At 37.6% G+C, this 26,090-nt stretch overlaps 1 protein-coding gene across 4 annotated transcripts in view; it reads left to right on the top strand.

Annotated features, from left to right (window-relative positions):
* Nucleotides 1-809: 809 nt before the first annotated feature.
* The window catches only part of HERC4 (HECT and RLD domain containing E3 ubiquitin protein ligase 4), a 37,036-nt gene continuing 11,755 nt past the window's right edge, over nt 810-26,090 (top strand). For 2 of the 4 annotated variants that reach the window (XM_005153674.3, XM_005153673.3), the window contains exons 1-16: nt 845-942; nt 1,844-1,949; nt 3,275-3,566; nt 6,416-6,575; nt 8,394-8,470; nt 10,700-10,921; nt 12,400-12,491; nt 15,802-15,932; nt 16,862-17,022; nt 17,412-17,488; nt 19,624-19,748; nt 20,277-20,336; nt 20,841-20,952; nt 21,277-21,466; nt 22,513-22,685; nt 24,253-24,369. In XM_005153674.3, the coding sequence (XP_005153731.1) occupies nt 3,341-3,566; nt 6,416-6,575; nt 8,394-8,470; nt 10,700-10,921; nt 12,400-12,491; nt 15,802-15,932; nt 16,862-17,022; nt 17,412-17,488; nt 19,624-19,748; nt 20,277-20,336; nt 20,841-20,952; nt 21,277-21,466; nt 22,513-22,685; nt 24,253-24,369 (1,923 nt within the window). In that variant the 5' untranslated portion in view covers nt 845-942; nt 1,844-1,949; nt 3,275-3,340. Of the gene's footprint in view, nt 943-1,843; nt 2,010-3,274; nt 3,567-6,415; nt 6,576-8,393; nt 8,471-10,699; nt 10,922-12,399; nt 12,492-15,801; nt 15,933-16,861; nt 17,023-17,411; nt 17,489-19,623; nt 19,749-20,276; nt 20,337-20,840; nt 20,953-21,276; nt 21,467-22,512; nt 22,686-24,252; nt 24,370-26,090 lie in introns of all 4 variants that reach the window. The other 2 variants (XM_031053131.2, XM_031053130.2) reach the window with 2 other exon arrangements.

Raw genomic sequence — 26,090 nt, 5'->3', positions numbered from 1 at the left:
ACTCTCCTGTCCAGTCAGGAGTTACTGACAGGTAACTGGAGTATAGAGGACAGTTTGTTCCTGCTTCTTCCTGGTGGATCCAGTTCCTTGCCGTTCACTATCTGATTTTTTTCGTGCCCTCCAGATCAAGCAAAGACTTCTGCATATCTCCGTAGATCACAGAGACTAGCAACACATCACCAAGTCTCTTACTACTCTAGAGGGAATGAGAAATACTACATCATCACAAAAACCTCTCCTCAGCAAACACGGAGGGACTAATTTGCCCCAGAACTTTTTTTTTTAATAATTATTGATTTAAAAATACTGATGCGATACAACGATGGTCCGTTTTAACGCAGCTGTATTTCCCCTGGGCTCACCTGTTACCAAGCCAAGGCTAAGGCAGAGCTGCCATCACCACCCCGGAGAGAGCCCCATAGCTCACAGCCCCCTCCCGCCCCAGCTCTGCTCTTCTCCAGTGCCGTCCCGCGGGTGCACTGGGAAGAAGGAAGCATCACTCTCTCCTTCCCCACTTCATGCTCATGCCTCTACAGTTCTTTTTTCACTGTCAACTTCTTGCTCAGCCTCTCCATAGCCCAACAGAGGGAACCGAATCCACGCGTAACAACACTCCACAACCAGCCCCATAGGCAAGCGGGGCCCCCTCCTGCTGAGCTCCATGCTGACGTCACGCCGCGCCGCCGCTGCGTCACCGCCCCTGACCACGAGGCAGGGAGGGAAGGAGGCGAGGGGTGAAGCGGGCGCGCTGTGGCCCCGCCCGCTGAGTTCGCGCCTGCGCAGAAGTGGCGGCCGGGCCCTGTCATCGCTCCGGGTTGGGCTGCTCACACCCTCGCGGTGGCCGGTGGGTGCCTGCAGCGGGTGGGCCGGGCTTGGGTGCGGCATCACAGCGCGGCGCCGGGGGAAGTGGAGTGGACCTGACCGAGCTGGAGCCCCTCGCCGGTGGGTTCCGCCTCTCCGCGATGTGCTGTCGGACCTCCGCGGGCTCGGACCTCCGCGGGCTCTGCCCCCCGTCGGCCCCGCGGGGCGGACAAGAAAGTGGACGGGGCCGCACTCGTGTGTGGGAGTGGGAAAGGGGAGGCAGGAAGGCGTGGGGCGGCCGTTGGGCCGAGGCAGCTAGGACCGTTTATGAGTGATGCCGCTTAGCAGTTGTGGGGCGCGCTGTGGAGGGATCTCGGCGCCTGGCACCGCCCCCGTCGGAACGGGCGGAGGCCCCTCTCCGGCCGCGGACCTGCACCCTTCCGTCGGGGCTTTCTTCGCTCCGTCCCGTGGCCGCTCTCTCCGGAGCCCAGGGAGGTAGCGGTGCCCCCGGGAGGGGAGCTGTGGAACCCGTACCGCAGCCTGACCGCGTTTGCGGTGTCCCGCGCGAAGGGAGCGCTGAAGCGGGCGTGTGGCTCGGCCCTTGGGGTCGCCAGGCGCAGCGACGTTCCACAGCCCGCTCCAGTCTGAGGGAAACATCCAGACTCTTCCTGTGGCACCGTTACCCGCCCTGCCTCTGCTCATAGAAAAGGGGTTGGGTGGTTTCCCTCGCGTTCCGTATTTGGTGTAGGCACTGGACTGCTTTTGACGTCACGCGTGGTAGTATCTAGCAGCTGACAACGTGAGTTGGCTTGATGGCAACGAACAGGGCTAAAATACTGCTATGATTTGAGGTCAAAGTACAAAGCTGCTGGGGATACTGACTCGTGAAAGAAACAAAGAAACATCTTCTGCGGAGATATGTATCTGTTCCAGCTAAAAGGAGAACGTTTTCTTTTGCCCCACTTGAGGTGGAAATAAATCTTGACTACAGAAATCTTAAAGCACTATACTCATACATCTTTTCTCACTTCTTGTGTTGCAGGTTGAAGCTTGCATTACAGTCACTGCTACAAATGTGTGAAATTTGCTGTTGCATAGCTATGTCTTAACCGAAGACTTCATTGTTTTGATGTCCACTTCTGAATGTGGTAGGATATAGCTAGTGATAGCTAGGGAAATATTTGACCATGCGTCATCCTCTGAGATAGGTAAACAGAAAGCAATATATTTTAAGCTGTTTGACTGTTCTAGTTTTATTCGGTTGGGGGTTTTTATGACATCACAAAAATAAGCATCTTGTTTACTGCATTTTGACTTCTGCAGAGAAAAATAGATCATCATGTTGTGCTGGCAAGAATTCTCCCCTTTTCTGTTTTGTGTAACACTTGGGTGCTAGCTGGTGGCTTGCTAGTGTGAGCAGTTTTATGTTGAAGCAGTTTATATATGTTAAAATCCTGTAGCACATAAGACTGAATGCATTCATGGTGCATTTTATTCCACATCCCAGTAGTAGTGCTGTCTTCCAAATAATGGTCAGAGCTGAAAAATTACAGAAATTTTGCACTGTATTGCATTGATTTTTAAATTGTTCTGAAAATATGGGGGAACTTGCTGTCACAGAAGTGTAGTGTGAGTAACGATGAAATCATTGTCATAATTTCTTCATTGTCATAATTTCTTCATTGTCTGCAATACTGAAAATGAAAGACAAGTGTAGCTTTGTATTCTTTCCAGATAGGTACAGGGTCTGTTATCACAAACAATGGTAATTAAAATTTAGGCGTTAGAGCTGGGGGTTTGCATGGGGGAGTTTGTGTATGTGGCCTCCTGTTCTGCAGAGTAACTATGGAGCTGTAGCTCATGTTGTTTGCATTTGAAGACTGGCGACTTGAGTTTTGCCTATATATTTTCTTTAAAATTGGAAGTTCAGTTGACTCATAGTTGTTTAAATGTAATGATTGACACATTGTATTCTTCTTTGTGTTGCATAACTGGATTGATCAGAGATGACCAATTTTTTCCAAGCTATGAGTCAAATGTTGTTTTGGGGGATGATCTTGAGGCTGTACCCGGTGCTTTCTGGAGTCATGCAACTCTTCATGCAATGACACGAGTCTTTACCATTTTCTTAAATATGTTTGAGGTCATTGCCACTTCTTAGAATTAATTATGACTGCCACTTACATAGATCTGGATTAGGAATTAGAGAAGTTTAACAAAGAATGGTACTTTAAAGAAGTTTTATAAAACTGGGAACTTTCACATCTTAAAAAAATTATCTGAAATAGGAAGGAAAGCATTTTACTGCAAAGTTAATGTAAATACTGTCCAAGAAAGTAAATCACAGTCTTAAAAATTGTTCGGTGTTTCAATATACTGGTATATAGAAAGTGAACTTATAGATTACATGCTTTATAGAAGGTAATGTAAATGTTGAGGACAATACTAAAAAACTGCACTTTTTTTTTAACAGCTGCACAGAAGGCATATTCTAGAAAGGTCAAGTTGGAGGATCACTGTGATCAAAAGAAGCATAAACATGTTGTGCTGGGGAAACGCATCTTTTGGACAGCTTGGATTAGGTGGCATTGATGAAGAGATTGTTTTAGAACCCAGAAAAAGTGACTTTTTCCTAAATAAAAGGGTGAGAGATGTAGGATGTGGACTGAGACATACTGTTTTTGTCCTGGATGATGGGACTGTTTATACATGTGGATGCAATGATCTAGGACAACTAGGGCATGAAAAAGCCAGGAAAAGACCCGGTAAGTTTAGAAGTAATGAACTGCGGGGAGTACTTAGTTGTGCATGTATTTATTTTCTTTATGCTACCAAGATTGCCAAGCATTTGTGCATGTGCTGAATTGTGTGCACAGTGAGCCTTCCAAGAATGGCTATGTTTTTAACTTGGAAAGCATTCCTTTGCTTGGATTGCATCTTGTGACAATTGGAAATGACCAACTGTGAAACATGTATGTCCGCTCATATTTTTGTCTGCCATGCAGCTGGACAGTGCCATTGTGTTTTATTTCCAGCATGGAATCACTTTACCTAAGGCTATAGGAGACTCAGTGGCTGTTGTTAATCTCAAGAGGAGGTGACCTGCTTTAGTACATGGATTTAGGACATGGATACCATTGTATATGGGTTTGGCTACTGTAATATGGTAGAAACAAACGTGGCATACCATTGTTGAGAAACATGCTGTGTTTTAATCATCTAATATGTGACGTAGAGCAGGTCTGATTAAAGCATGTTCTTAATTTTTTTTATTTATTTTTTTTTAAGAACTGAAAGTACAACTTTTGATAAAAAACCTCAGCATATGCAGTGCTATGGGAAGAGGATTTGGAAAAGCCTAAAGCATTAAATAGGAAATAAAAAGCTCAAAGAATTTTCACATCTATGTGAAATGTGTGTTTCTGCTTCCTGCTAGTGCAGTTCTATAGCAGAAGTGGGTAAACATCTTGCAGGGACTGCAGAGGAGTGTGCACATGGGCTCCCTTCAGAGCTGTGCATGTGAGTCATAGCTGTACGCTACTGAGGTGTGGAACAGTGCTTCTGACAGTACTTGCAGCATATCGTAAGCAAACTGAAAAGGCTTAGTAAGAGTTTATTCTAATCACTGCTATAGGAATCTTATGAGTTACTTGGCACAATAATTGATAGAAATATTTCAAATGGAAATAAGTCATTATGCAGTATTTTAGTACGCCTTTATTCAGTTTCAGCTTTGGTGCCAAATAAAGATTTTTTGTTTTGTTTTGTGATGTTTTTATTTTGTATGTTTGTGTAGTTGATGTATAACTTTTTAAAACTAATTTGGACTTCTATTGGGAAACAGTAAATGAATATTAAAACTGATAAACTTTAATCTTGTGCAAGTATTTGCTTCATGAACATGAATAGAAACTTAGCTTGTCAAACTGCCTGAATAATTGTTACCGACATTGAAAATGATGCTGAATTGTCTTTTAAATGTTAAAGTGACTTCTGTGTTCTGGTCTTCTTTTTTTTTATTTTTTTTTTAATTTTTTAAGATTTGCATGAGCTTTCCTATATAATGGAGAAACATATACTATAAGTCTCTCTATTTTTAATTTTTTTATTAACATGCCCAGGCACAGCAGTCATGAGGACTGTAATGTTCTCCTCCCTAATTTTTCTTCCACCTAGAGGTTCCTGACTATGCTGTTGAATGTTCTAAAGTGAAGTCAGTGCATCAGGATAACTTTTGTTGCTCAATATAAAGAGGCTTGGTATCCTTACAAATGGGTGGATGCTCTCTTTTGAATGTCTTTCTGTTAACTGAAGATGCTGTTGTCACTGACTGCATGTCTTGTGCCACCTCTGTGTCACCAGTGGCACTATTTAGCTGTGCCTTCCCTCTTTTCTCCCCACAGAGCTCTGCTTACCATAGGGACTGTGTGAATGCTCTTTAACCTGCATCAGTCACCCTGGCTAGTTTAGCAGCTGGTTAAGGTGGTCTGAACTAATCTGCATGATCTTGCCTGAGCTGGAGAGCACTTAGAATCATAGAATGATCCCTTCCATTGGCAGGGCTGTGAAGGCCATAATGGGTTGAATTGGAGTGGTAACCTCTTTAATCAGACCAGCTGTTTAAAAGAATGAACTGATGTCTGCTGTTTGTTTTACTTTCTTTTGGAAACTGTGTGCCTGTCATGTTGCAAATGCTATTAGCTACTGTTTGGAAATCATCTTAGGCTATGATGGGTTGTGTTTACAGTGCATATTACATTGATGATACACAGGCTTTTTCAGTGGTGTGCCATTCTTAGGAATAGAAAAGTGTTTAAAAATGTCCAAGCAGGCTCTTACTTAAGAGGACTGTTGAAAATTCCAGCCTGAGTGACAGGCCCTGGTAGTATTTCTCCGCTTTACTCTTGTTGAAATGAAAATGTTAAGACTTATGATCCCAAATCATAAGCTTGAAAACAAACTTTTCCAGATGTATTTAAAGAAATTGATGCAGGCTGCTGGAAAAAAAAATCGCAGATATTTTAGTGTTTGCTTTTCAGGGCATGCACTGTATATCTAGAAAAGTTACTCTTTAGTGTCTGTTTCTACAGAGTTTTGCATTATAAAGAGGTCATTGTGTAGCTCATTGCAAAATCAGTAGCTTTAGTCTTTAATTTGCCCTGCCTTGTTTTCCAGGCTTTTTTGTTAATAATGAATAGGTGAATTTAATTTGCTGTGGTGGAATGTTTTCCTCTTACATAATGCCTACACGTGTAGTCATTTGACAATAATCTATTTGACCTTAATGTTAATTGGTTTCTGCACTCATTTTCAGATTGGCAAGATTAGAAGGAACCATTATGATCAAGCTGCAGTTTTTGTGCACTTCTTATATTGTTCCAGATATACTTGTTATTTGGTTAATTTTGGCTGTCGAATTTAACTTCTCCTAGAACAGCATGCTTATAATTTTAAATGAAGGATGTTTTGGCAGACTTTTGGGCTTCTGTGTCATTTCAGTTGATATTTTAGTACTGAGTATAACTGTCTTGAACAGCAGTAGCTTCTTAGTAGGTTTTTTTTTCTTAGTAGTTTGGTTTTAGGCAACTAATTTTTTATTTATTATTTATTTTAGAGCATGTTGGTGCACTGGATGCCCAAAATATTGTAGCTGTATCATGTGGAGAAGCCCACACTCTTGCACTGAATGACAAGGGTCAGGTGTATGCTTGGGGTCTGGCTACTGATGGACAGCTTGGCTTGCCGGGAACAGAGGAATGCATCAGAGTGCCCAGGTTAAAAAAAAAAATAGTATATAATAAATTATTTTTTTTTCCCCAAAAAAGAGTATTTAAATCATATTGGTGAATCTGTTCTGCTATTATAATCAAAAACACACAAAGTGTATTTTAGTTACGGCACTTATATGCTGTAGACAGTTTAATTTCTCAAAAATCAGCTCACAGGAGGAGTGTGTTACAGGTTGGTTCTTTTGCTTTTTTCCTTTTTTTTTAACAGCCATCTACTGAGAATGAGAGTTATGTTGGAAAAGTAGGATGGGTATTTTAATAATGTAAGTAGGAATTGATAACTGCTCTTTAAGAGAAGTTAGAGAAAAAGAATGTTAAACCAGTTGTGGGAGTGCATTTGAAGAAGGTATGTTTGCTGTCTGATCTTTGCAGTTCTCACCGCAGATTTTAGCTGTGCTCAAAGAATATGCCTTCTAGTTATAAAATTGAATGCTAGCCAGATTGACTTGCTTGTTTTCAGAATGCTCTAAGTGTTCCAGCTATCTGAAGTCCACATTTTTACTGTGATGAATAGGTTCACTGAAATCAGTGAAACTCTGTAGCAGGAAGTTTGTATGTTTGCAAGCTGGAGTTTTTCTTTTCCAATTTTTTTTTTACATAGGAAAAAGAAACAAGAAAGTAACAATTCCTTGAAATGTTAATAATGTATAACTTTATCATGTTTATCTATGACATATATATAAATATGAAAGACATGAATAACTACTGAGAATTTTTTTTTATTTCAAACTAAAAAACCCAGAGGCCTTTCAGAAGCTCCTGGTTTTCTCATCAGAAGTTGAAAGCATACTAGATTTAATGTACATTTGTATGTGTTTGCAGTTTCTTTATAATATCATGCAATACCTACACAGTTCTGTAAACTGAACTTTGGATTCAAGTTGTGTGTTCAGTTTTGGTCCCTGCCTGGACAGGCTGTCCTAGGAAGGGCTGCAAGGATGATCAAAAGACTGAAAAGCTCATCCTATGTGGAAAGGCTGAGAGAACTGGGTTTGTTCAGCCTTGAGAAAATAAGGCTCAGGAGAGACCTTACCACCATGTTTTAGTATTTAAAGGGTGGCCATAAAGAAGACACGACTCCCTTTTTACAGGAGTCATAGAGAAGGTGAGGGGAGTAATGGCTACAAGTTACTTCTGGAAAGATTGTGACTGGACATGAGAGAAATCTTTCATGATAAGAATAGTCAGCATTGGAATAATGTCCCTAGGGATTCCCCAGCACTGAACACTTTCTTTTCTAAAACTTGGCTGGACAGCATGCTGGAACATCTAGCCTAGGTCATGTTTTGCAAGAAAGGCTGGACCAGATGATCCTTAGGTCCCTTCCAACCTGGTATTCTCTGATTTTTATGATATTGATGTTGGTAGAGATGAAAAATTTGGTGCATGAGATAAAGACTGTAACTCTAATATTGTTGTACAGAAAATGGCAAAACCTTTTTCTTTTGGAAACTAGAACATAGAAATAATTTTCTACTTGCATCTGGTATTTATTTACCCCATTCAGCTGTGTAGCATCTCCTTCCTAACACGTGAGCCTCCCTAATTCTTGGTTATGGTCTTTCACTGGTGATATTAATTTGAAGATAAGACAGAACCTGCCCTTAAAAACATTAGAAAAGAAGCAATTTTGACTTAAGACTTTACTAAATAGCTTCTAATTAAAGTTAGGATATTTAAATTAGTTTTATATATACTTCACTGTAAAGGATTCACTTTCTGTTTTTTACCCTTTTGTGTGACTTCATATTTGTACTGTGAACTAGCAGCTTAATTCTCTCTCTTGTTTTCTTACCCCAATAGAAATATTAAAAGCTTATCAGAGATCCAGATTGTTCAAGTAGCTTGTGGCTATTATCATTCACTAGCACTCTCAAAAGGTAAGCCAGATTCTTCTGGAGTTTTGTGTAATTTCTTACCAGGTAATTCTAAAGGTTTCAACACGTGTTAGTTTTATAACGGAAATTTTGTTTAAAAAACATGCTACCACTTAACACAGGTGGGATTTCACGTTGGTGGGGGAAGTGTAATTTAATGATGAAATCTAACAAAATAAAGGTACAAACAAATGTGGTGTTCTGCTTTTTTTTTCTTACCTTTTTTTCTCTTTATCATCTTGCTTTCATGTAACTACCTTTTAACTACTTTTTGCTCTTCTCCTTATATTGGTCCCGTTTCTTTTTCATCATGCTAGCATGCTGCTTTGTCTATTAGTCTATTTTAATCTGTAACTTCAAGTTACTGAGGCTTGCAAGCAATGACTTCCTTGTCTGACTTTCCTATTCAAAACCTCTGGTTTGTTGGTGCTTCTACAGTTAAAATATAATGTTGTATTATAACCCACCTTTTGAAAGGTTTAAACGTCTGTCTCCAAAATTTGGCTGGGGCTGTAAGAACACACTTAGTTGGCTCAACTTATGTAAGAGTACTGCATATCTTGTTAATACAGCTCTCTGGAGTGAATATGAATTTAAATTTGCTGCTTGTTTATTTCATTGTAACAAAGGAAAATTGATGCCAAAACTTCCACTTGGGGTTAATAGAAATTTAAAACCTCAAAACACCAAATCCAGAAAGATTATAGTTTGACGGTGTTGCTTAAAAATACATAGCTAAAATATAAACTAAAGTTGTGGGGAGAGAGGTGTTTGTATGCTGAATGTTTTGGGGTGTTTTTGGTTGTTTTCTTGTTTGTTTTGTTTCCTGTTTTGTATAACAGTTTATACTGACTACACATGCTTTAATTCTGTACGTGACTTTTCATGGGCTCATATTAAGTGTTTTCTTTGCCATTATGTATGTCTTTACCATTTTAAGGTAGTGAGATTGCTTGTTTTCAGGACAGTCAGACAGATTTACAAATAACCCTTTGCCTGGGTTAAGATCAGCAGCAGATGTGGAGAGTATCAGCATTATGCTGTTAAGTGTTCTGTTGGTCAGAGGTGCAGGAATTAGTAGGAGTTTGCAATTTAAAATTCACTCAGTAAATTTTACTCACAAGCTTCACATACAACATCACTATCCTATTGACAGTTTATGGGTTTGCAGCTCTATGTTTCTGTTCTTCACATGCTTTGTTAAGGTAGTTTTGTCTTTGTTTTGTTTTGGGTTTTCTTCTGATTTGCAGATAACCCACAAAATTACTTGCAATGTAGTGAGGTTATGGTCTTGAAAATGTACTTGCACAGGGAGGAAAATGGGATAAACTTACTTGAATTGTGTATTTTGAGAGGAGACTTTGTAGTATTTTTGTATCTCTATATCAGATATTGAACAGGTTGATTAGTTCATGTGATTGTGATTGGCATAGTATTTCTTTGGTGTTAGGAAAATTGTTTTATATAAAAGTGATGGGTTTAGGGCTTTTTTTGGTCTCATTGGTTTTGTTTTGGTTTTGTTTTGGTTGTTGAAACATTACTGTTTGAAGGTAGCTCATCACATCAGCAAAACCAGAGTATCTTTGTAATTAGTGTTGATCTTTAGAATAGTGAATATATTGGCAAAATGTTGGTTGTTCCATAGAATATTTTTATTTGGAAGCAGATAGCTCTCTTAATTCTTGGTTCTTCAATTTTTTTATTTTCTTTGTAAGGCATCAAATGACAGTTTGTGCTTCATCAATTAATATCATTAATACAATATTTACAATTTTAAAATATATGTAATTCTGTTGGTGTGTGAAAATGAAGTATGTTACTTTATAAAAGCTTAAATGAGGGTTGTGATTGGAAGTTGGGGATTTTTGCATGTCCGCTATGCAGGTTCAAAAAGATCTGTGCCTATAAATACACACAGTAGTGGAACTCCCATTGGAACAGTATCTTGTTTTAAAATAACCAAAATCAGTTTGTCCGACACTGTTTGAAACAGGGATGTTAAGAAGAGTTTGGAGGGTTATGAATGTGATTTAAATACTTTGATTAGATATTTGGGTTGAATGTCGGCAAATTACACAAGAATGCTTTGCTTCAGAAGTCGGTAATTTTTATGCATTTTCGAACTAAATGGTATTCACTGTCTAACTTTTAGCATTTCTTAAAGTAAATAAACTTTATATAATTAAACTGTATTAATTGTATTGGTGCTTTTTCTTTTTTTCCTTTAAACAGGAAGTGAAGTGTTTTCCTGGGGACAGAATAAATATGGCCAGCTGGGCTTAGGCTACGAATATAAAAAGCAGAACTCGCCACAAGTGATTAAATCTCTGCTGGGAATCCCTTTTGCACAGATTGCAGCAGGAGGAGCTCATAGTTTTGTACTAACTCTTTCTGGAGCCATTTTTGGATGGGGACGCAACAAATTTGGGCAGCTGGGTCTTAATGATGATAATGGTAAGTAAACTTTAATAAAATTTGGTGCTAAAGATCTTGGTTTGTGAATCTAAGGACAGCACTATTTCTAGAACAGGACCAGACAGAACAAACAGTTGAATGTAGTCAGGGAGTGTTGCTGTCATATAAGATTGCATAAGGAAGACATATTTTTTTTCCTCTGCTATTTTGTAATGAAAATTCTGACAATGTTATGTTGAAATTCTAGCCTGCTTGACTTCTTTTCTTTCCCTGTTCTAGATTTTTCTGCAGCTTAAGCTTTCTGAATGAGATTGAGATACTATGCAGTAGTTAGTTTGAACTGAATTTTAGGTAGATGAAATTGCTTGACAAAGCCAGTAATCTGTTAAAAACCCCAAACAAATGTGTCTTTAGTAGACACATTTAAGGCATCTTCATTGTTTTAACTGCCATATGGATATCTGCCTTTCTCAGGCCATTTTTATAGTCATTCTCAATTTTCAGCTAATAATTTCCAAGATTTCTTCTACCAGGGTACTGATACTCATTAATGATTTTTATCAGGTGTTTAGGTTAGACGAAAAAAACATTTGCTATTTTTGTTATGTTACATGCACGCTATCTGTGCTCAGGGGTCCAAGAGGGGGTCTGTGTTATCAGATTCATGTAACACACAGTTTAGTATAGAATAATCTATAGCTGGTTTTGTGAATTCAGATGTTTCTCATGGATTCACTGTTGTCAGCCCTGTTTGGAATAAGAAAAATGTTCTGTGGTTAAACAGCATATCTGAATTAACGCTATAAATCTGGTCACATTAATAAGAAAATTAAGTGTACTTTTCACAAGTAAAATCTTCATGTGAGACTTCAGTTGCTTCTACACATTCCTTGCTATATGTATGACCCCAGTTTTTTATATAGTATCACTTCTCAGTAAAATTCCTTTTTTCTTGTTTGACAGGGCTTCTTCCAGGCATCATGGCATACCTGAAAAAAATTTAGACCTTAGCATTAACATCTGAAAAAGCTGCCTTTGCGCAACTGCGTGACAAAGTTCCTTTGTACTTGTGATGGAGGGAACTTAGTTGTGCCTCCTAATTATTCTGTGTTCCATTCTATTACACATTTAGCAATATTGAGCTATGACCAGCTGATATCAACTTAGAGGAACACTTTAAAACCATAAAGCACATGATTCAAAGTCTTTTTTTTGTTTCTCATGGCCTGTATGAGTTCTGACATACTGTTCTGTATTTCGTGATTTATATATTGGCATATGATCCTGTGCTAAGGAAATGAGATAGTTTGCTACAAAGCATTTCAGCACAGTAGTCTCTGTTTTTCTGTAATAACACTTCTCAAAGATACATAAACTTAGTCACAATCATTGCATTATACTAGCAGGTTTAAAGTGCTTGTTTGACTGGAACAGAATTCAAATAAATGAGCAACACTATTTCTCTTCTGATTTTTATTTTCCAAGTAAGTGATCTACTGCTGTGTTACACTTTTCAGACAGGTATGTCCCTACGCTGCTAAAGTCACTAAGAACTCAGAAGGTTGTTCATATATGTTGTGGAGAAGATCATACTGCTGCCCTTACAAAGGTACAATATTTAAAAATGTATTTATGCTTTGATGTTTTTATGTTTAAGGAGAAGATACTACCTGAATAGGAAATAATAAAATTCTGCATGAAATGTCTTCAAATTTTGTTGGGTGAAGTTGAAGAAACAGTGGAAGAATGGTTAATGTTTGAAAGAACTTTACCAAATGCAATCAGTCTTTAAGTAGTTTTAAATTTTTGTCAGATTTAGTGAAATTGAATATACAAAATACAGCATTTCTGATATGACAATGTATGTTGCATTATGAAGATTTTGCAGATACTGAAATTTACATTACTGTATCCTAAAGAGATTATCTGTTTTCAGGCTCTAATGCCTCCTGCATCACTGATCAGACCAAGTTAATTTTGAATTTAAATTAAATTAGGGGGGACTGGTGTGTGTGGTTGTTTGCTGTTGTGCTGGGTTGAGCTTTGCTGGATGCTGGGTGCCCATCAAAGCTACTCCATCATACCCCTTTCTCTAGAGGAACAGAGAGAGAAAATACATTACATGCTCACACGTCAGGATAAGGACAAAGAAGTTGCTCATGGATTACTGTCACTGGCAAAATGGACTTGAGTTGGGGAAAGTAATTAATTGACAATCAAAAGTCCGTAGGGTAATAAGGAACAAATCCAAATCTTAAAAAAAGCTTTCCTCACTCCTCTCTTCTTCCTGGGCTCCAGTTTACTCCCAGACTCTCTACCTCCTGCCTGAGTGGTGCAAGGTGATGGCAAATGGACATTGCAGTCAGTTCATCACACTTTGTCTCTGCGGCTCCTTCTACCTTGCTCTCTTCCCTTGCTCCAACATGGGGTTGCTCCCACAGGAGACAGTCCTTCATGAACTTCTCTAGTGCAAGTCCTTCCTACATGCTGCAGTTCTTCACAAACTGCTCCAGCATGAGTGCCTTCTACAGGGTGCAGTCCGTCAGGAGCAGGCTGCCCCCAGCATGGGTTCCCTGTGGAGTCATGAGTCTTGCCAGCAAACCTGCCCCAGCATGGGCTTCTCTCTCCCTGGGGCCACAGGTCCTGACGGGACCCTGCTCCAGTGTGAGCTCTCCACATGGTCAGTCTCCTTTGGATACATCCACCTGCCATAGTGTGGGTTCTTCCATAGGCTGCAGGTGGAGATTTGCTCCACCATGGTCTCTCCAGGGGCTGCAGGGTTCAGCCTGCCTCACCGTGGTCTCCACCACAGGCTTCAGGGGGATCTCTGCTCTGGTGCCTGGAGCACCTCCTCCCTCTCCTCCTTCACTGATCACAGTATCTGTAGAGTTGTTTCTTTCACATATTCTTGCTCCTCTCTTCTGTCTGCTGTTGTGCAGCGGTACATACTATTGGCAAATCAGTTGAAGAAATTGAAGGTGTACATAATCCACTTGTCTCAGTGTGAAGTTCTATGAAAAGTTGATCATTTATTTCAAAGTTGATTTGGACAAAAAGCACATGTTCTGTGTCTGTGGCATGTTCATATAGAGATGTGTCAAATTGCTTTATACATAACTGTTGGCTAAATGCATTATTTGGAGTCTTATTCTTAAACTCTTAAACCTATTTGGAAACTTTTTGAAGCAACACAGAATGTCTAATGCAAGTGCTCTTTCTTACAATCATTTTAGTGGTGAATAGTGTACTTCATCAAGTGATGATAAGTGTCTTTATTCTGTGATGGGTAAAACAGTATATCTGTGTTCTACTTTAAATGATCGACTCCTGTACTTCTCTTTCTGTGTTTTAATAGTTGGATTATACTTCAATGTTTAGGTATAAATTAGTATGTATTAACATTTTGAAGTTTCCTGCTATTCATCACTCTGTAAGATTTATCAGTATATAAGCAGATTATTTTGAGTTTATTACTGATAGCAGTAGAAAACAATTCTGACTGATCAAGATTTGGGCAGACAATTAAATACTCATTTTGTGTCTGAAACTGTTGAGTTCAGAATACTGCTGTAGAAGGCATTAGCATTTTGAAAGTAACTGGGTTTAATATTATTTCTGAAGAAAATTGGAAAATGTGGTTTTTGATGTCTTGGTTTGAATTTTTACACTGCAGCAAGTTGGTTTTGAAGACTGATTTACCTAAGTGTGGTCATACTTTTGTTGTTTATACACACTTAAACTTCTACAGTGAAAGGAAAAGACAGTTGACAAACAGTTGCTTTTTGTCCTAAAATATTCTCTCGTTTTAACTGAAAAAGATGTGGCAACTTTGTAATCCTGACATTTATATTGATTTATTGTGTGAGGTTAGGAAAATGGAGAATGTAAGGAAAACAGTATCTATAACTTGCATTCAGAATGTTTTTCCCTTTTTAATGTATAGAAGTTAACTTTAAATTTGCTTTGTAGCTGATGAACTTGATTAAGATACTGAATTTACTGTAAATTTGTGTATCTCCCTTTTCCCTTGCATGATAGGCCTTGCAGAACGAGGGGTCTTGATTTATCTCTTTTGTAGGCAGTACTGCATATCTGTGAGCATTCTTCAAGTCTTTCTGGATTTTTGAGAAACCCTCACTACTTGTTATCCTGATTCAGTGAATGAAGCTATTGGTTTTTCTCAGTGGCTGCTGCCATTTTAATGATGATTTCCAGCAGAGGTCCATTCTGATGCAGAGTAGAATTAGATGAAACAAGTTTACAATTTCAAACCTATTTGAAAATCGGAAGTTTCAAAGTTGTTTTAAGTTGTATAATCTCTGATAGTATTTCTGATTTAACATTCATTAAAGTTTTTGGTTAATTTCTTGATTAAATTGATCAAAAACACTTTAAAAATTGTCTTACAGGAATATTTGAAGTTTCCGGTTTCTTATGCGTTCAAGTAATAAAACTGGTTATTTGGGTCATACTCTGCATTGTCTGCCTGAGGGCAGCTTCTTATTTAGTAATTGCATTGAAATTTATATTCAGAATTTAAAAAAGCCAAAGTATAATTTTTTAATAGTATGAGTTTATATACTGTTGTAGTTCATTAGGAAAACAGGAAAAGATGAAAAACAAGGATTAGTATCTATTAATGACACAAGGTAATGGCAGGACTTTTGTATAATAATGTGGAAATTATAAGAACACAATTGAACATGAATAAGGTAATAATAGCTCTGCCATGTTTTAATAACTGCAGTTAACTTGTGACCCTTCTGTGTCTCGGAGCTCTCTTGTGCATGTATTTTTTTCACTCCTTTCTCCACAATTCTAAAATCATCAAAGAGGGGGACTTATTAGACCCTTTTTTCTTTTAAGTTTCTTGTTCTGAAAGATACTGTCTTTTTAATGAAAATAATTTATTTGTTTAGGAAGGTGGAGTTTTTACATTTGGAGCTGGAGGCTATGGTCAGTTGGGCCATAACTCTACCAGCCATGAGATAAACCCAAGGAAAGTTTTTGAACTTATGGGAAGTGTTGTCACACAGATAACTTGTGGCAGGTAAGGCCTCTTCTGTGTTTTGGGTGGGGGGTTTGTGGTTTCTTTTTTTTTGCTTGTTTGTTTTTGTGGTTTTGTTTGTTTATGTTTTGGTTTTGGTTTGGTTTGGTTTGTTAGGGAATACAAGATGGTCTCTAACAAAAGATATTTAGAGACCTTACTTGGATTTAAAAAACATTCAATAGAAAAAGCAAAGGAAGTTATACTGTGTTGAGAGGCTCTGATTTTCTAAACTGAAAGTGTGACTAATCAGTGTGAAGGTGTTTATTGCTGTCACTTTATCATTTTCTACTTAAGAATAAGTGTGTTTGAAGGGGGTACATGAGCATCGCTGAGGATAAATGTAAAATGTGGAAACATAATTTGTTTTGTGAAATATGTGTAACACTGTATGGCACTTCGGTTCCTAATGGGTTTTTATTGCACATATTATAAATGGCACCAGAGGAACTCAAAATATTCCCAGCACATATGACAAAATCAGGGAGGCAGCATAACTTTTTACAAGATGGGCACACTTTGTTATTTGGTTTAAAGAATATGTAAATGTGAACCTGGCAGTTTGGTTGGCATTGAGTGGACCCATTCCCTTGTAATGGGAGAGAGGGCATCTATACTTGAGATGAGTGGGAGGGGAAAGGAGATGCAACCAGCCTGATAGAAATGTTAAAATCTCTGAATGTCTAGAGAGATGCTCTAGAGGTCAGACTGTGGCTAAGCAGGGGCTCAAGTCAGAACCTGGCATATCCAGTCATTGGATTTCTTGAAAATGGAATATTGCCTGTTGGAGTATAAATGCAGAGTACTGCCAGTAGGCGAGTAGAGTGATACTACAGGACTTCTAACATACTGTTTAAAACAGTTCTTAGGTTGGCCTGCACAAAGCATGTTATAATGCTTAGGTTTCTGTTACTGAATTTTGTTTGCCCTAGGCAGCACACCACTGCGTTTGTTCCTTCATCTGGAAGAATTTATTCTTTTGGACTTGGAGGTAACGGGCAATTAGGTACAGGAACAACCAGTAATAGGAAAAGTCCCTTCACAGTAAAAGGAAACTGGCTTCCTTATAGTACTCAATGCCCAATAACTACAGGTAAGCAACATCTGGTGTATTTACTTCTTAGATTCCCCTTTATTTATAATGTCTTTAAAGTTTTGAGATTTAAACTAAGAATGAACTATCACTTTCTTCTAAAACAGTTCATTTTCTCTGTGCTCTATTTGCTAAAGTCCATTTCTGCTGTAGGTATTATGTGCTTGCTTGTGTTGTTGGATTAGGTCCTTTGCTAGCACTGGAGAGAAAGATTAGAGCTGTTAGCATTTATCTCAGTTAAAGATAGTCTTAACTATTGTATTGCAAGTATCTGCTTCAGCGAGGTTATGTAACAAAGGAACCTTTTTCTAGTTGAGTGTTGATTACAATGTCTTAATCATTTATCAAATGCGTATTTTCACAGTTGCCTGTGTTTATTCTTATTGCAGACAGTGAGGAGTATTATTGTGTAAAGAGAATTTTCTCTGGTGGGGACCAAAGTTTTGCACACTACTTTTATCCACAGGTAACAAGTTAAATATACTTCAGTTTCAAAGTCTGTTAGAGTTAAACTTTAGGGCTTTTTTGATGCATTTTAATATTTTCATATTTAAGATGCATGACAACACTATAAAGCTCATTAGAACAGTGTGGAAGTGCAAGACACTTAAGTCAATTTAGCAATTGGAGGACATACATACACTTACTGTTAGCTGTTAGTAAGCTCTTGAGGCTTTTTGGCATAAGCTTTTTTCTTGAGTGACAGATGCAGGCACTTCTTTTATTAAGGAAAAGGCGATTGAATAGTTGATTTGCCTCTGCCTAGTCCTCCTCAGTTACTCCTGACTGCAGCTTTGTTGTCTTCTTCTCTGCAGCTGTGTTAGGATACCGCAATGATGAGGGAAGAAATAGATTTTTTTGCAAAAAAAAAATGTGGGTGGTGGCATAGTTTCTTATGTGATAAATTTATGCTAGTGTTTAAGTTTTAAATGGACAAGAATTGATCTTTTAAATTCTAGTTTGGAAGAAAAATCTGGCAGGACTTTACAATAAAAATGACTGTGAAATTATGATGGAAGCAAAATACTGTTAGAGGATAAGTTGGGAAGAAAAAACCAAGATCAAGATACATAGAGCTGTTTCCAGTGTAGCATAGCAGATACTAGACCATAGGGATTAATGAAGCATCAAGAGTTGAGTATGGGAGGTGAAAACTGAATTTGGGCATGAAGGAAAGCATATTTTAGTGGGTAACACGTTTGTTGACAAGAAAAACTGTGTACAGGTCAGACTTGCGGCAACTCTTTGCTCCCACCGTCTGTTCTGGTTGTACAGAATCAATAAATTTTCTAGTTTGTGTGTTTTGGTTGTTTTTGTTTGGTTGGTTTTTATTTGTATTTCCCCCCTCCCCCCCGTTTTTTCTTTGTTTTTGTGTGTGTTTATTTTTGTTTTTAAATTCTACTTGAGTTGTAGTTACTATTGTTGTACTTGAGAGAAGCTTGTTCGGCTGGTGTAGGCTGGAAAAATTACTGATAATATAGGCTCAAAACTTCTCTATTAAAACTCTTCTGTGCAATTTTCATAATTATCAGAGTAGATTCTGACTGGCTGATGAAGGTGAACTGGAGACTATGAATGCAGTTATTGTGACTTGTTTCAGAAAGTATTAGCAATAGATCAACTTTGCTGCAAAAATATCCCTTTTAGTACTCTTCGGTAATTTGTACGGAATTATTTCCAAGTTGTGCAAGACCTGTACTCCTGGGACTTGTGTGCTCTTGCCAGTTAAGGGGTCTCAGCCAAAATCTGTTTTGTCAAGTTAGTTTTTGAGCAGCTCCATTCCCTGAGTTGTTTCACTGTGGGTTTAAATGACACTTTGGTTGGACACAAGGGGGGAAACAGCAAGAAGATTTCTCATCCTGAGCCTGTAGAATGGGATCAGAAGTACTCATTTTTGGCAACAGCTAAAATGTCATTGTTATACAGAGTCACCTATGTTAGACTCCACCCTCAGGAGAAATATGTTTCCTTTTACTAGTTTAATCTTATTTTTGGTGCTCTTTGCAATCTCTTTTTGAATCAATGCTCCTACTTAAAAGGATGATCTAGGTTCTGCTCCTCTTTACTATTAAAAATCTTGCTGGAATTCATTTGGCACATCAAAATACAGCTCATCTGATGATGCAGTGAATGCTCAGAGAAAAATGATTCATTCTCAGAGGAGTCTGATGAAAGTGGGGTGGGAGAGCAGCTGTCCAAAACATGGAATGGCTCCTTTTTTGCATGCTCACAGCTTAGAAGTGAGTTAAATGGCTCATAGTGACTAGGGAGAGGAGATGCTTGCTACTTTGTCTAAAGCTTGTTTAGGGTTTGTTAAATAGAAAGCTTCATTAAAAAGAAATAGTGTATGTTTAGGGAGTTTACCATTAAATAATCTATAATGTGAATTAATTTACTAATCTAGATGGCTTTAGTGTATATTTTTGTAGTGACTGCAGAACTGCCAGAATACTGTAAATTTATTCTTGGGCTTATTTCACAGTAATAGTCTGTATAGGCAAATGGTTGCTCAATGAAGAGATCAAGAGCTTAACCACAAGATTTATTTTGCTGGAAATCAGTTTTGTGTGTCTGATTCTTTATGCTTTCTTTAAAATTTAGAACATGGTGCCATCAGATGATTTTAGGTATCCTGACCTTTTGAAGCAGATCTGGACTGTGAATGAAACGTTTATTCAAAGATTGCTGACTTTCCCATCTGGACGACTTCCAGTAGAGATAGCTAAGTAAGTGACTTTGAGGAAAGAAGTTGTCTTTTAATTTTACTTATGAATTGGGCGTTAGTGGGGTTTTTTTACATACATAGAAAATCTGGTTTTAATTACTGATTTTTATTACATACAGAGCTTTTGCTATGCTTTCATTGTCATGCTTGGGAAGTTGTTTAGCTATTTTAGTCTGTGTCATCCCTGTCATAGTTTAGATGAATATAAAAGGTTAAATTAGGTATCTAGCTGCACACTGAAAAATAACAGTACATGTAAAGGAATGGGAAAACAACTCAAAGATTATTGCTTCTACTTTAATAAAGGAAGATGTAAAGAAAAAACAAATTCCAAGATTTGCTTTGATTCGAGCTGTCTTAAGCATTGAGTCTGGAGTGAAGGTTCTGCATAGTCTTGTTTAGTTATATTGAAGTCAGAGTTCTGCCCTTTGCACAGTGCAGTTTTTTAGGGATTAAATACAACTTTTATTGCAAATGCTAGTTTGTAAAAAGAAAACAAATGTAAATTATTTCATGTGAACAATTTCAGTGAAATTGATGGAACATTCTCCTCAGCTGGGTGTCTGAATGGAAGCTTTTTGGCTTTGAGGTAAGTGGTAAAGCTTTTAAACAAAGTATACCTGTGGCAGAATTAATGCTAGCTACCTTCCTAGTGTCTGTTGTTTTCAATTGTAACACCTTCCCAGTATTTTCTTATCTATTACTCTAATACCCAAAGTTTAAACTTCTAGTTCCTTTACAGCCATATGGTTTGTCAGCTTGCCTAAAATGCAGCATGTCTCATGTCAGTTTGGAAGTGTGGTTACCATGTAAGCCAGCAAAATTCATTACGTTTCTGACATAGGTTGTGTATAATTCAGGGAGAATATATTGCACAGTCTAGTTTAGATTCTAATGTTTTTACATGATTGTCTTGCAGTTAGAGGAAATTTTTTTGAGTTGCTTCAAAGGTTATGTAAAAATGGAAGTCTGATACTGTGATGTCATGTTTTAATTGCATAGTAGGGCTAAAAATTCAAGGTGAGGAAAATACTTGAGTTCCTGAGAATATAGGATTCAGTCTTTTTCTCTGTATTTTTTTTTTCCCTTGCAGCAATGATGATCATTACAAAACCAGCACTAAATTCTCAGGGGTTGATATGAATGCTGCTAGACTACTATTTCACAAACTTATACAGCCTGACCACTCTCATATATCACAACAGGTTTGTTTTGCATGTTTTCCTTAGGTTTGGGATTAGCTTTCTTTGTTACATCTATCAAAAAATACCATCGTTATGCTTGCTCTGACCTTTTTAATAACTTTCTTTGCTCAATAATGTATCAACTGCAAATATGTAAAACTGTATTGTGTTGACAGGTGGCACATCAGCATATTATAATATTTAATATACTGTTTACTTTCTAAATGTATAGTAGTCTAATTTAAACTCTTGATGATTATTTTCTTGATTATTATGTATTTAAGTGGGCATCTGTTTAAATTCACAATTGCACTAAAATAAACAGAACCTTATTGTGTGCCGTAGGTGGCAGCTAGTTTGGAAAAGAATCTTATTCCCAAATTGACCAGCTCCTTACCAGATGTTGAAGCTTTGAGACTGTATCTTACTCTGCCAGAATGCCCACTGATGAGTGATGCAAACAATTTCACAACATTAGCTATTCCTTTTGGGACAGCTATTCTGAACCTAGAAAAAGCTCCTCTGAAAGTTCTTGGTAAGAAAATGAGTTTTTTACTGTTAAAACTAAACTTTACAGAAATTCCATCAGGGAAAACATGGTCTCAGCAACACCTGCTGTGTATTTACAGCTGTGTAGAATTCCCCAATGAGAAAGTTAAGGGTTAACATTGCTTGGTATGTAAGTTAACACCTATTGTTTTCCTTCTGGGTGAGTTAACTTGCCATCCATATGAATTCATCTGGTGGTGTAATTTTTGGACTGACCCCATCTGGGAGGAATTAAGCTGTGTAGTTCAGTGAATTTAATGTGATTTGCACTTTAAAGTGAAAATTATTTGGTCAAACAGCTAACAAGCTCTAAGCAATTTACAGAAGTGTTACAGAGCAGATGTTACATCTATCTTTGTTTTGACTGCAGTGCTTGTTTTGATGTTTCATGTTTTCTCACTGATCCTAAGTTGTTTTAACTCTATCCTAACACCTTACTGTGACTCCTCTCACCTGAAATTCTGCTTAAAGAATTGAGGTTTAAGAATATTAAGAAAATGTCAAAAATTCTTTTTAATTGATACCTGCTTGATTGGATACTTCCTTCTTCCTCAATTATTTTTTTGCCTTGCAACCCATTGTGTTTTTCAGTAGTTTTCTTTTTTTTGTGTGTGAGGACAAAGAGCTTGTCTGCTGTAAAGAAAACCAAACGGATAATACCTTTGAGCTGTAGATTCTTTTCCATGGCTTTCCATTGCTCTCAGGACTATATGCTTAATCAAGGTTTCACAATTTGAGTCATCTGCTTTTATGTCAAATGTTACTTCATGATGCTGTCATGTACTCAGGATGAACAGACTTTTTTTAAAGAGTTGGTGTATAACAGTAGAGTGTTTGAATAGAGTTTTCATTATTTATACAGAGTAGTTTGCTGCTTACAGTCTGCACCAGTCTTGCTGTGTTACTTGTTACTGTGTTAAGGTAATGTACAAGGGTGCTTTCTAGCAAAACATGGTTTTTAGTTAAAAGGATAGCATAACATAGCATCGTAATAGCAAGTACTGAGTTTGTATATTCACCATTTTTTTACAGAAAATTGGTGGTCTGTACTTGAACCTCCCTTGTTCCTCAAGATAGTGGAACTCTACAAGGATGTTGTGGTCCACCTTTTGAAATTGTGCAAGATGGGCATTCCAGCTTCTGAAAGAAGAATACTTACCAATTTTCTACACACGGCTTTCAGAGTTCTGGAAATACTGCACAGAGTATGTTTACATCAATTTTGATAAATTACTTATCTGTTTGTGTCAGCATCTGTTTGCTGTGTAGTTGTTTAAAAAAGTTAATTTACTAAAGAGTTTTAAGTATTTAGACTTGCATCTACAGAGATATTTATAGTTCTTCCATCTGGACCTATGAGCCATTGGAATTCTGGATTCCAATGTGACATGGTGATGGAATTACCTATTTTCTTGGGAGCACAGACTGACCCAGTCAATTACATAGTGAGGATATACTGGAAAGAATTGCCTCCTAAAATAATAGCAAGATCAGAAATGGAAGATAAGAGCAAACTATATTTTGAACAAGAAAGATGTGCATAGTATTACCAAGACAAACATTTATTTTCTGATTTGTTTGTTCAGTTTGCTAGTATTGTAACTTCATTCATGAAAATGAACGAATTTGTGAACTTTGACCAAAAATAAGAATCATTTGGAGTAACCAGACTGTGCACATCAGAACCATTGTCTAATGGCTGCTAAGGTTTCCCCTTGCACCCCTTATGTTTTTCCCTCTGTAGTTTATTTTGTAATTTTGTATTTATAATCCTAAAAGAACATAGAAATAGTTAACTTTGTACTACCCTGCTGCAAAACTGTTTATATTGTTACAATCTTGGTAATTAGCTGGTATTGACTGAAGAGATAAAAATGGGGTGATATATCTGGTGTGTTTTACATATTTAGTATCTGGTGTTTTGGGTGGTGGTGAGGAATAGGAGGGACAATGCTTGAGAAAAGTAGTCTTAGTTCTGCCTTTATAACCAGATAATCTGGTGATCTTGCTGTTTTGGCAGTTAGCAGTGCTTAACAGGACTTGGGAAAAGAAGCATGTGTTAGTAAAGTGTGGATGCTTCTGGATTAAAATTACACTGTAGAGACAAACCTTTCTATAAAGCTATTTTTCCACCTCTCTTTCTAAACTTAATGTTTTTAAATGGAAACTGTTCCTCTGGTCACAGTAATAGAGATAGTATTCATACTGTAATTAAGAATAAAGTTCTTGAATCATAGTTCTTAAACTTCCGCAAATACAGGAACAAGTACTTTTATCCATTATATATGTGAATATGTATATTCATCGCTGTTCCTGTGAGATCATATGATGCTTCAAAGTGTCATAGAATCACAGAATTCTAGAATAGTCAGGGTTAGAAAGGACCTGAAGATCATCTAGTTCCAACCCCACTGCTATGGGCAGGGACACTTTCCATTAGACCACGTTGCTCAAGGCCCTATCCAGTCTGGCCTTGAACACTGTCAGGGATAGAGCATTCACCACTTCTTTGGACAGCCTGTTCCAGAGCCTCACAGCACTGTGTTGTGTGTTATTGTGTGCTCTGTTAATATACTTTTCATCTTTTCTTTGATATTTTGAATAATCAATATCTTTAGCACTGTTACCTGCATCTTGATAAACACTATTGGTTTTTCTATAAGCTTTTTAGTAGCTGTGTCTGTGGTTGGTGTATCAAATGCTTGAAAAACATGGAAGATGTTCTCTTCAAAACTGTTATACAAAGCACTAATAACAAACTGCACTTCTTAGGTAAATGAAAGAGGACAAGTTATACAGTATGACAGATTTTACATTCATGAGATACAAGATTTGATAGATATCAGAAATGACTATGTCAACTGGGTCCAGCAGCAGGTATTTGGAATGGTAAGTTGTGTTAGATTTTATTTGGGGTTTTTTTTGTGAGTTTTTCCCCCGTATTTCGTTTTGGTTTTTTCCCCTTTAGAGAAGTCTGTTTTTTTTCTTCACAGATCACTGATGCTGGGCAGACTCATGTCAGGTACTAGCAAAGAAAGAATTGCTAAATAGGTGTGCTTCTTGTAGGGTGTTATTCTTGGTACTGACACTGATCAACGTGTTCAATTAAAAAGTGATTTAGAATGCTGTTGTGCCTTGCTGTGTCAAAAAAGTTAGGAAAACAATAATCCATGATAGCAAAACACCCAGGTAATCTGAATTGCTGTATAAGATAGGTTCCGTTATTGAGAAAGATAGGTTCTGTTATTGAGAAAGGTGAAACTACCTTGGAAAACTAAATCCACAAGCATAATAGGGAGTTACAGGGGATGAATAACTAGACAGACATCCTAGCTGGGGGAGCGAGTGGCTCTGTGGTGCTTAGTTACTGCTGGGGTTAAGCCATGATATTAACATAGTTTTCTACTGTGAGTGTAACAGGAACAGAGATAATTAATTTCTGGATCTGTAAACAGAAGAGTGGTTAAGTGGGATTAAACTAATGACTGTACAGAGAATTAGTGAGTTGGATAGGAATTTGCCACACAGTTCTTTGACTTACGCTTTGGAAGAATATTGAAGAAGTTAATATGCTTTCTCTAGCCACATAAGTTTAAATTTTTTGCAACAGTACCTAGAAGGTGCTGAGCATGGGAGACCTACTTTTGCTGTATTTTATGAGTACAAAGCAAGTGATGCCATCTCCCAAAGAATTAAAGTTGTAAAGTAAGAACAGCAGGAGCATTGGGGAGTGTAAACAAATAATGAGTCACTATTAGCAGTAATGACAGACATTTGTTTCAGTCAGAGTTGTCTGAAGACATAACCAGTGTGTGATATAAACTGGTGTTGATAGCTAAGAGGGGCGGTACACTAAATGAGATGTAGAAGCTAGGGATAAGCATTGCAGGACCTTGGAATTAGAGACAGGCCACATATTTGGAACAGAGAAGCATATGCCAATGAAAGATACAGAAGTGGTGGAATTTAAAAATAATGATCTTTGTAACTGTGCCTTAAATGAACATAAGCAAACCCAAATTGCATGTCATAACTGGGGAAGAAAATACTGAATATGGGAAAATGAGAACTGGAAAATTGCCTTATAATGGAAGTCTTAAGCACCACTTGTTATTTAAATCTGAAGATTGACCTTGATATTACTGTGAAAATACTAGGTACTAAATTTCCTTTTAATTATCATTATTTTGTCATTCATTTAAGTTTAGCAGAAAACATTACTCTGATTTATGATAGGACTGGAAAAAAAAAATAATTCCTTGGCCTTAGTCAGATCTCCTTCCTAAATGGTTTTGATGGCCTTATTCTGCCTTCATATTAGCTAGTTTCCTGTGTTCTTGCTTCTAAAATTATAAGAAACCCTACTTGCCTATTGAAACAGTAATCATCAACATTTCATTTGCTGGTCTAATTTTTATTGTCATTACTTGAGGCAAAACTGTTTGCTCAGTTCCTTAATTAAAATGTGGAGGGTAAAATACAGAAGAAAAGAGAACCTGAGAAGTATTCAGAGTATTTTCGGAGAGAAACGTGGAAGAAAAAAACCTCTTACTCTTTCAACAAGAGAAAAGGAGGGGTGGGGGGGATGACAAAGGTATGAAATAATGGAA

This window comes from Melopsittacus undulatus, chromosome 4 (genome assembly GCF_012275295.1).
Source record: "Melopsittacus undulatus isolate bMelUnd1 chromosome 4, bMelUnd1.mat.Z, whole genome shotgun sequence".
Taxonomy (NCBI): domain Eukaryota; kingdom Metazoa; phylum Chordata; class Aves; order Psittaciformes; family Psittaculidae; genus Melopsittacus; species Melopsittacus undulatus.
This window is presented reverse-complemented; position numbering and strand designations above follow the sequence as displayed.